The sequence below is a fragment of the Solanum dulcamara genome, chromosome 8 (assembly GCF_947179165.1).
Source record: "Solanum dulcamara chromosome 8, daSolDulc1.2, whole genome shotgun sequence".
NCBI lineage: Eukaryota > Viridiplantae > Streptophyta > Magnoliopsida > Solanales > Solanaceae > Solanum > Solanum dulcamara.
This window is the reverse complement of record NC_077244.1, coordinates 75686749-75697996: the sequence shown is the minus strand read 5'-3', so window position 1 is coordinate 75697996 and position 11248 is coordinate 75686749. Positions and strand designations below refer to the sequence as shown.

Genomic DNA, 11248 nt, shown 5'->3' with positions numbered 1-11248 from the left:
AATTAAAGAAAGTGACATATTTTAAGAGATTAACTTGTTTGCTTAACAGACACTTGAATATACACGCATAATTTTTTTCAAAATTTGAATCAAAAGTGTCTAATAGAAATATGACCTTGATGTCTTCGGCCTCAGCGCATGCCAGAAAATTAAACTCATTCCTCTCATGAATCTTACTTTATCATGTGTTCAATCGAAATAAGCTATATTTTGCTTGCCTAAATAATTTTTCTGATAAATTTAAGAAGTTGCTTTATGTATTAAGCCTAAACATAAAGTTCAAAGGTTAAGTAGATACGACTAGAAGTGTACAACAACTACCTGTCCAATCTTGTGAGCATAAATTGATTGAAATCAATATTTCAAGAACTCACGCAACATATATAGATTAAATAAATAAACTAAACCATGCCATTCTTGATCCTACAAAAATTACAGTAGTATTTCATAAATCAATATATAAATACTTAACATTCTATTAGTGTCACACGACCTGTTCATTGTCTAGCACTTGACTTATTATCCTTGCTTATTATTTTCATTTTAATATTAATGTAACAAGTCAAATAAAACAAGCTGTTTAGTTTGGTGGTCGGGGTCATTTGATTCAATTGGGGTGACAGTTGCATGAATTGATTCTTGGACTTGCAAAGTGAACAAATGTTTACTATGTTACTTTCTTTATTAAATAAAATTGAAATAATAATAAAAAAATCGAAATAATAACTATTAATAGAGTGATCATGAGAAATCAACTCAGATTTCGACCGTTATGATGTTTTTGTTACTAAGTTGAGAGTCTCATAAATTCTAGCATTGCTTTTGAAGTTGAATTTGAGGATTAAGGAAGAATGAAAACAAGAAGAGGAGGATAGGATACATACAAATAGCCACTTTTGGCTGCTACAATATTAACTATAAAAGTCCTAGTCCTTCCTTAAATGTGGAATAATAAGGGAGAAAAACTTATCAAACAAACCTTCTATCAATGAAAGAATTTTTTTTAGAATCTTGTACAATGTGAAGGTATTCCTGTCTCATGGTTAACAGTTACTATCTCTGTTTGGTTGCATTTAAGAATATCCTGTCCCAGTTTTGCACCAGCTGCCTTTAATCCCTTCAGAGAAACAGGCTGGTTGAAGAGGTTTAATGAAGGCAATCTTGAAGCTGCAGGCATTTTCCCATTAGGCAGAAAGTTTCTGAAGTCTTCTTTTAGCAATGGCACCTCAAAATCAGCTTTGTTATGTTTGATCACATTCTCTTTAGCAGCAATATGTGTTCCTGGTTCCATATGATTCGTCGAAAAGCTTGTTTGATTTGGGAAATTCGGATAAAGTGTAACGTATCCTCTTAAGTACATCATGTCTATCAAGAACTTCTTCCAAGATGCTTGCCAACCATTGGTTCTTGATCTTGGTATTTGAACGGGGTTTTGCTTCGCGTCTTCTATGAATCTCATGTTCATGTAAACGTAGAATTCCCTCCATTGCTTTGGGAAAAAAACTGCACCCCAACTGCAAGGTAATTGATGGAGATAAGGTGTGTTTGGATGGATGTGTTTGAAGAAATCTGTAGCATTCCATTTAGGCCTTTCTTTTACAACTTCCACTAACCGTGGAGTGTAAAGAGAGATAGAAGAGAGCTCAGGGAGAGATATTTCAGGGTCATAGTGATAGGACAAGAGAGCATATTTGATCCAAAGGTAATAGTATGGGGAGACTTCAATGTCATCTTCAAGTAAGAGACCAAAATCATCGTCTGATGAGGGGTACCAACTCTCACTAACTGCTCGAATTAGGCCTCCTTGGATGATTCTCCTTCGAAGAATTTTGGGTCCATGAGGCCAATTAAATGAGTTGACAAGCTTTAGAGTTGCCTCATCCACCTTGCTATCCATGTTGAAAGTTATAGGAACTTCTTCACCAATGTAGTATGCATCACTGAGTGATTTGAGAAGCCTTGCAAGTGAATTAGCTCTGGTCTGTGTGATGATATTCACATATATCTTCATACGGTTCCAATCTGAAGTAAAAAAAATGCACAGTTCAGATATTTTGACAAAACAGGAGGGAAATGTTTAGCTTAAATCACATTAAGTTTTTACTTGGCAACGCTGTTGAACGAATATCAGCCATCCAAAGAACCTTTGGCACTGATGACCTTGGTAGAAGAACAAGCGTTGAACTGTTTGTGTTAGCTTCAGTAGCCATCTTTAGAGCTTTCCTCACGTTAGAGTCTGCATCGGCTACTGTGATCACTAGGCTAGGATTGTGAATTTTGATTAGTCCTTTCATGCTAGCATACACTGCTTGAACAACAGGCACTTCTGAATTTGAATTCCCTGATAAAGCACCAACTCCTAGATCCATAATCTTGAATCTTTTTTCTTTGCATACTGCCTTAGGCCACTTCAAAGCTGCTGCAGCATCTTCACAAGGGCAAAAATTGCCTCCTGAGACAACGATATAGGCCTTCTTTCCAACAGTTGAACTGAACTTAAGCAAAAGAGGCGCAAGAACTTTAACTTCATCGACAGAGTGGGCATAGAAGAGTGCATCGACTTTTTGAGGATACATCTCTGCCCATTGTGTCACATAACCAGTAGAAAGCGCCCTCCACCATTGATCATCTCGTACTTGAACGATGCCCTTGAAAATTACAGTTGTTTCGGATACATAGGCAAACCTATGCTCACTGTCACCCCAAGTGTCTTTATCATTTGGATCAACTGGTAGGACAAATGAACCAGCATTTCTGTACTTTTGAAGCTGATAGCTGCAATTTTTTAAGAAAAATGTAAACATATTAGAGGTTATAAAGATGGTCTCTATTCATAAGTTTAAGGCCTTTGCATAACCATTAATCAGTTGATCCATTCTTACATTGGATTTTCTTCTCATGCACAAATATTTAATTTGGATTCCCAAGTGACTAATTGTAGTACCTTTTCAATATTAGAAATTGTTCTAAATTTCCTTTACTCTCATTAAGCATATTAAAAGCTAAAAAGAGGACTACTTAAGGTTCAAATAAGAGAGACACAGAATATGCAGGAGTCCAATAGTATAGTTCTTTTTGCAGAAAAGTTGATTATTAAGAAATCAAATATTGTTAGGTGAAGAATATTAGTTTCTAAAGTGCCTAGAAAAGAATAGACATTCTAATGATTAACTTGTAAAATGCTAATCTGAATCAGACAACAATCTAGTGGTACACTTATTATCAAGTGGAGCAGTCAGTCTCCTATAATATTGACTTCTTCTATATTCAGATAAACAAAGTTACATAACTTTATGTAATATACTCATTAACATATGACTAACTCACAAATTTTACTATTCTTTCTTAAATGAACAGATCGATGAACTTTCTGAAAGTTGTACATATGATTTACTGTATGAAATATTTTGGCACAAAAAAGTAGAATCTGTTAAAAATACATACCTTAAGTGCAAGTCTTCCCCTGTCATGAAAGTGAACGGTGTCTCGATAAAGAGTGTCTTGACAAGTTCAGCAGACATAAACCAAGAACTAGAGAGGAAATCCACCTGAACAATTTTGTTCACTGTGATGTTATAGGCAGGATCAGGCAAATAAAGCCCTGCTTCCTTGGATCGAAACTTCCTGTAGCTTGGAAAACTAGAATCCTTCTGTCTAAAAGGCAAAATCCTACCAATGCTGCCCAAAACAGAATTCTTGTACTTGTCTGTTCCTGCAACATGTGCTAACATTTGCAGCATCTTTTTCCCCGGGATCATGTCATCATCGACTATATATACAAGGTCAGCTTCTGTTTGTAAGGCCAATTGGAACCTTCCATAGTACTTGAAATCATAGCTTGAACTGATAAAGCTTATTCTTGAATCATTATATCTATGCACAATTCTTTTTAAGGAAAGCTCATTTGGACTTCCAAATGAGAGCACCCAAACATGATGAAATGGGAGGGTCTGGCCAAGCAAAGAGTCAAGCTGAGCACAAAGTGTTTTCCTCTTGAAATGATTCAAGATCACTGTGATTTTTGGCTTGTTTGGACCGCGCAAATCCCATTTGGACCTCATTGCCATTAGCTGAGAAAGAGTCTCAGCATCAAAGGACTTGCTTTGAAAATCTAGCACTTCTTGATAAAGCTCTGTCTTCAACCTGATCATGACAGCATCGTTCGACTTCTTCTGTACAAAATCAATCTTCTCATGCTCACAAACTTCAGAGGGACTAATTGGTTTACTTTTAGCTCTAACAACTGAATTAGCTTCCTGATTATAACGACTAACGACATGGGGAGGGATTATGAATTGCTTCCATTGCTGAGCAATTCTTGTAGTCCAACTGAAATCTGGTTTAGACCTTAAATCTATGGAGGGGCTCATGTAATACAGAAGAAATGTAGCATAAACAGCAAATATGAATTGTAGACAAGTTAACATAGTTACAAGCCTTGAAGAGCCACCCTTTTGTTGTCTCATCTTATTTTTGTCACTCAACAAGCCTTCTAAGGAATCTCCACTTCTCATATCAAGATTCCTAACTAACCCCATCCAAAGTCCAGCCAAATGAACTATCCACCTACAATATATGAAGTGAAAAACAATTCTTGGAAAAAAGAAAACTCACAATTCAATAAAATTGTTATGCTTACTACAAAACAGAATACAAGTAGTCTTAAATAAGTGAATAAATGAGCTTGTTCATTGAATCTTGGGCAAGAATAGCAGAGACAAGTGTGTGTTCTAAGAATAAAGAGGAGTTGAAGAATGCCATAGGAAATGAAGCAAAGGTCACATGGGATTAACTCATAAACAAATAATATATGGTTAGTGTTCTTATAATTTCCCACTAAGGACACTAATTAAAGGCCGGCTTAGCTGCCAGAAAAGAAGGCTTTCCCTGCATTTTTGGTATTCTAATCTTTGTGGTAAGACTAAACTAATTTACAGATCAATTATAGTACTTCACTATTAATATAGACATAATTTATTGTAACATAAATAGCATAATATTTTTTTAAAGATACATATATAAAATTTTGAATACCCTTAACTTAAAGATATGGTACTTTTTCGATTTTCTTGAATTCCTTTGTCAAAATTCCTGACATCACCTCTCGTAACCTAACAAAAGGAATACATACTATAGGACACAAATATGAAAAAGAGTACTAGGTAGAAATATGCATTTACCTTGAGAGTAAAGAAAAAAGAAAGAAAAATTAGAAATGAATGGGGACAAAGAAGATGGGTCTTTAATTTCTTCTTCAGCAAATTAAGATAAAGCAAAGCCTCAAATGTACAGTAAAAAAAGTTTTTAAGTATAAATGAAGAGATTTATATGGGGAAAATTAAAAAAGGGTTGGCAAGGATTGACTTTATTGGTTTAGTACATAAACATATTGCAGCACATATCTACATATTGCCTACTTGCCAAACTTTGCCAATGTTGAACACAAGAAACCTTTGGCCAAGGACTGAATTTTGCTTTCATGAGGGACAATTTCAGTAAATTCTTAATTTTTTATTTATTAAGAAATTCCTTTGAATAATAATCTTCTTTTATACGTTAGGTGCATGGAAAATTGGTAATAGATACTGGAGCCTTGAAGAATTTGATTTGGAGTACGTGATTAACGACATTCCTTGATTAGAGAAAAAAATACTTCAACTACCTTGTTTAATTCTTTAATTTAACTCACATAATTATATATTAATGTAAGAACAAAAAAGGGGGACATTTCATTCAGAGGATGATTCATCGAATGTGCAACTATTTAACACGGTATAATGGATGAGATGATCATTCCACCCTTGAATATATATTTCGGAATTCAAGATCATTCCAACACGTAGAAAGCGTTTTCCCTCTAATGGGTCCTAATAAGGGTCACAAATCTTGATTAGTCAGGCTAGTTGATACCAAATAACACATGAATCAGGAGCGAATCTAGGAAAAAGTTAGTGTGTTCACCCGATCGCGATAAAAAAATTATACTTTATATAAGATATTTTTATTTCAATTTTTTGTGTATACATGTATATATAGATTTCGATCCCTCGTGCATAAGATTAGAAATTAGTTTACTGATTTTGAAGTTCAAAAATTCACCCCTAAGGTGCTAAGTCCAAATCTGATATACTATTTGTATTTTAAAAATGATAAAGCACCTGAAGCAAACACTTTAGAACGTACGGTCGAAGAGAAGAGCTGACTTCAGCGCATGCGTAGCTTGATAAGTTGAAAGTCAACGTAGATAACTTAACTAACACTAAATAAGAAAAAAGCTTCCTTAGTTTAATTTGTCTAATTCAATAAAGTTATACTTATTTGGTCAACGCTCAATGTTTTCATGCTACAACAAAATCTATTAAAGGAATAAGGAATCCTTTGGTATTTAAGCATACAGAAAAAAATGCAATATGGTAATTAGTTCAATCTAATGACTTCCCTCAGAAATAATAAGTCAACCGCAATTAATTTTTTTTTCTATAAACATAATTTATAGTTTGTAATCGACCTAATGAAGTTTTTCCCGATATCAAATCTCACTCACGTGTGCTTCACAACCACCCATCATTAAGGAATTATGAAATCCTTTGATTATCAAAAGCTAAACTTTAATTAAATAACTGCTCATTCCATTTTATTTTACTTAATTCTTATACTATAAATATATATTTTTTGTTTTACTAGTCAATTTTAGAAAATCAAGATAGATTTATTATTTGTTTTCAATACTATATCCTTATCATTAAATAACTACATAAAATATTAGTAGTCAGATTTAGATTTTCAAAGTATAATTAATAAAATCAATTTAGTAAAATAAATCTCTAATAAATATTTTTTAAAGGAGAATGTCAAGTTAACTGTTAACATGGATCAAGTAAAATGAAATGGTCCATTTCAAAATAAACGAATTTTTAGGGTGTGACACCCCTTAAGAAAGTTAGTTGATTACATTAATTAAAAGGTGATTTATCAATATTATAGATCTTTTGTTTCTTTCCAAACTTTTCTTAAAACTAGAGATAATTGAAAAACTCATTAAAGATAAGGACAAATTAGAATTTTTTTTTAGCCAATACTACATTTTTGAATTACAAAAGAAAAATCATTCATTTTAGATCATAAAAAAAGTGCGAAACATTTATTTATTTTGGAATAGAGTATAACGTAACTTTCTTCTTCTTTTACCTCTTCTAAAAATGGTCAAAGTCAAATTTCTAAATCTGTTTGGATTGATTTATTTTAAGTATCTTAAAAGAATTTTATAATATTTAGATAAAATTTTAAAAAATGTTTTAAGGCTTAAATATTTATTTTAAATTAAAATAATAAAAAATAAACTAAAACTATAAATTAAAAATACGAACTTATAACTTTTAACTTATAAAGTATAAGTGATATGCCAATCCAAAAAAACACAACTTTTTCTAAAACTCATCCATCTGAATAAACATCAAACAAAAGCATTATTTTTAGGCAGAGTAGGAGAATGGAAAACTAATTAATTATATTTCATAGGCAACCCGAATTTGACCATGCCATTACATATAATGCACATTTGGTGTTGTCCACCTCATCAAAAAGGGGATTTTTTTTTTCCTTCAAAATTTCACTAGGAATTCTCTTGAGAGTCTGTAATTGACCAATGGGGTACGTGTGATTAAGATTTCGGATCAAATATATATATATATATATATATATATATATATATATATATATATATATATATATATATATATATATTTTAGTTGGTCAATATGGTAATGACTAATTCAAAATAAATAGTATATGACAAGTTTTTAAACAATGAAAATTATAGGTTCAGTTTGGAGAAGGATTCAATTAAATAGAAGTGATGATTAAACAAATTATTACTCAGTTTAATCGATCTCAGACAAGTGAAGTTTGGAGAGGGTGGTGTTATTTGGGGGCGAAGCTTGGTAGGGCCAATAGGGCTTATCTGAACCCCCTTCAGCGGAAAATTATACTATTTATATATGATTATAATTATTTTTTATGTATATTTAACAAATATTGAATCCTATTCAACTTTTTTTTGTGTTTGCTTCTTTATATATTAAACCCTTTAATAAAAATTCTGATTTTTTCTTTATGTATATTCAGTCTTACCCCTACCTTATGATGCTAAAGAAACTAATTCTTATAAATTCAAGGCTCATTAATGTACCTAATTTCTTTAATATATATGGTACAAATGTCACGATCCAAAATGGGTTGTGAGTGGCACCCGCACTTAACCTCCTGGGTGGAAGAACCAACGATACAAACCCCAACTAATAACAATAGCGCGGAAGCTCAAATAAATACGTTTTTCCCAAAATCTGAAAGTCATCACATGAAGGACATCTAAATTCTAAAACTAAGTCTCGAATTATCAAATACCAAATAAATAACATAACGTATCCGAAAACTAAGGACATCATGCCATGACAAGAGATCCCATCGCCAGCTAGAAGGATAGCTCACCCTAAAATCTTATGAACTGGAGACTGACTAGAGCTGAGGTCGAGTCAAAGTCGGTGGAACACTCGCTGCACCCCACAAAATAAAACAAGAAAAGATACAAGTAGGGGTCAGTACAGGACAACATGTACTGAGTAGGTATCATCGGCCGACTCAAAATAAGAATCAATATACAATAAGTAATAGCGGAAAATCAACTGTAACACTTAACAGGTGGCAACCAACAAGATCAAGATCAAGTGACAACACAATGAACAATTTCATAACCAATCAACAATATTAAGATCACACAGGAGGACTCAAGCCTCCATATCACACCCTTTTGGAAAATGAGTTATTGGAGGTTGGGTAGTATTAAGTCATTTTATTTTATTTTCCTTTAATATTACCATGCCGGAACATGACACCCGATCCAAATATACCGTGTCGGAGCGTGACACCCGATCTAAATATACCGTGTCGGAACGTGACACCCGATCCAAATATACGATGTCGGAACGTGACACCCGATCCAAATATAATTAATTTATCATTCTTCATGATTACATTCCACTTCATTAACAATATTTCATCAAGCCTTCTTTATTCAAGACACCTTTTTTTTGATAGGGCAAGTTCAAGATTATGGATTTCATGACCTCGGGATTTCAGACCAATCACAACAACATATCAACCATCCAAACCACAACAATTAAATGCGTAGTAAACTTCACGCATTACTCAATGAATATCAATCACTATTAAGAGTCTATCTATGATATAGAATAAAAATCATAACCTACCTCCACCGAAGAACCGAAGTAAAGCAAGCTAATCCACCAATGTCTTTCCTTTCTTCAATGTCTCAGACCAATTTCAATCTATCAAATATATAATATTTATAAGTAAACTAATCCGTAAACACCAATATTATATATATATTTAACCTAGACCCAATAACTCACTCAATTTTATAAATACGTTCCTAATCTTGATGCCATTTAACATGTCAACTCTCATATTTTTTGAATTTCAAAACTAGGGTTAAATCTCAATTAAATTAAATAATCACTTTAAAACTTGAGTTTTTCATAATTCTTCCGAACGATCAAAATCTGTTCAAATACATAATCTTCATAAAAATACGAATCCAATGACACCGATATAGCTATATTTATTTTCGGATTAAAAATTGGGTCAAAAAGTCATCCTGAGTCATTGAAGTCAAATCTGAAATTTTCTTTCCGATTATGTTCACTCATGATACAATAAACTCACATGTCAAATTTTAGCTTAAACGGATCGTTATTCGACCCCCAAATCAAGATTTTATGTGAAGAACCCTAGGGTCATATTTTCTTATTTCAACATTATTTCTCCACCAATATACTCTAAAATTATGTTCATAATCACATAAAAATTTAATGAAAAGGATGAAAATAATTACCTTGACGCTTTGGAATGAAAATTCCTATTTTTCTCTTCTCCTTTATTTTTCTTTTCCCCTTTCTTTTCTTTCTTCCTCCGTATTTTTTCCCCAACTTCTGCTCCTGTTCGTCGTCGCTGCTCTCTTCTTCTTTTTTCTTTTTCTTTTTTTTTTCTTTCTTTTTGCTCCAACTAATTAGGTATAAAAATTTTTATAAACCCTATCCTTTTCCTTTAATAATTGGTATAGAGTATTAATTAAATTAACACTTTAACCCACTAATTAAATTAGTTATTTAAATTTACCCCTCAACTAAATAAATATAGTTATCGAATAGTCTAAAGTACTTATAAAAATATACGGAATGCGTCTTTTATGAAATAAAAAGCTCTATTTCTCAAAACGACATAATGGGTCGTTACAACAAATGTATTAGAACAGGTCAATCACTTGGTCAAGCCATCAAGGTGAAGAACCTGGTCCTTAATGGGTTTTTAAGTGGAGTGATACCAACCTCGAGGCATTTCCACATGGTTGCGTACTTCTTTGCTCTCTGAATTTTGAAAGAAATATAATTGTACTATTACAATAACATATCCAATATGTTTTTATATATCTCAAACGAATGATGTGTATACAAATTTTACGAGGCAAAGAAGCTGACATACTCTTAGCTCAAGAAAAATATATTTCACAACAATTTGGAAAAAATGCCCGAGTAGAAAGCATTCCACCTGGTTTGCATATTTTTCTTTTGATTTCTATATATAATAGTAGTGTAACTTTTTAATTGAAGTGTATTTTTTAATTTAATCATCTGACACATATACTCAGGCACTATAACAAAAATAACTTTTAACGATAATAAATATATATCAATGAATATTAATAAAGAGTGTTAAAACCTTTACCGGCATAGTTAATTGTCATTGGATCTAATGTCGCTATAAACTTTAGAGACATTTACAAAAAATGTTAATTGCCTCTAAACATACTTAGCGATAATATTAAGCTATTATCGTTAATTAATTGCCACTAAAGATTAATTTTGGCCTAGTGAGGGGTGAAAAGAGATGAGAACATTTATATGAGGACTATAAAAAATCGGTGTTCTCCCTTATATATAGTAGTAAAAGTAAATTAACCAATTTTAGAATAACTTTAAGCTTTATTTTTTATATTTAATAAGATAATTAATTTATAATCATACAAATATTATGACTTATTTTAGATTAAAAATTTTAGTTTATTTTTGTTAATTATTTTTAAAATTTATGCTCAGCCAAATTTAACATAATAAGATAAAATACAAATATGCACCGAGAAAGTTGTAGTTAGTAGTTTCTAGATTAAAACAAA

General features: G+C 32.1%; 1 protein-coding gene across 1 annotated transcript; it reads right to left on the bottom strand.

Annotated features, from left to right (window-relative positions):
* Positions 1-741: 741 nt before the first annotated feature.
* On the bottom strand, positions 742-4633 carry LOC129900304 (uncharacterized). Its single transcript, XM_055975252.1, has 3 exons — positions 3445-4633; positions 2105-2775; positions 742-2022 (listed from the first exon to the last, which is right to left on the bottom strand). The coding sequence occupies exons 1-3, from the start codon at positions 4536-4538 to the stop codon at positions 1004-1006; spliced, it is 2784 nt and encodes a 927-aa protein (XP_055831227.1). The 5' UTR covers positions 4539-4633; the 3' UTR covers positions 742-1003.
* Positions 4634-11248: the final 6615 nt, after the last annotated feature.

Bases quoted from the DNA above. Each gene is read 5' to 3' on its own strand.
- LOC129900304 (XM_055975252.1), bottom strand. From the start codon at position 4,538: ATGGGGTTAGTTAGGAATCTTGATATGAGAAGTGGAGATTCCTTAGAA. The intron at 2,776-3,444 runs GTATGTATTTTT...AAAAAATTGCAG, and splicing joins GGGGAAGACTTGCACTTAAG to CTATCAGCTTCAAAAGTACA. The intron at 2,023-2,104 runs GTAAAAACTTAA...TTTTTACTTCAG, and splicing joins TCGTTCAACAGCGTTGCCAA to ATTGGAACCGTATGAAGATA.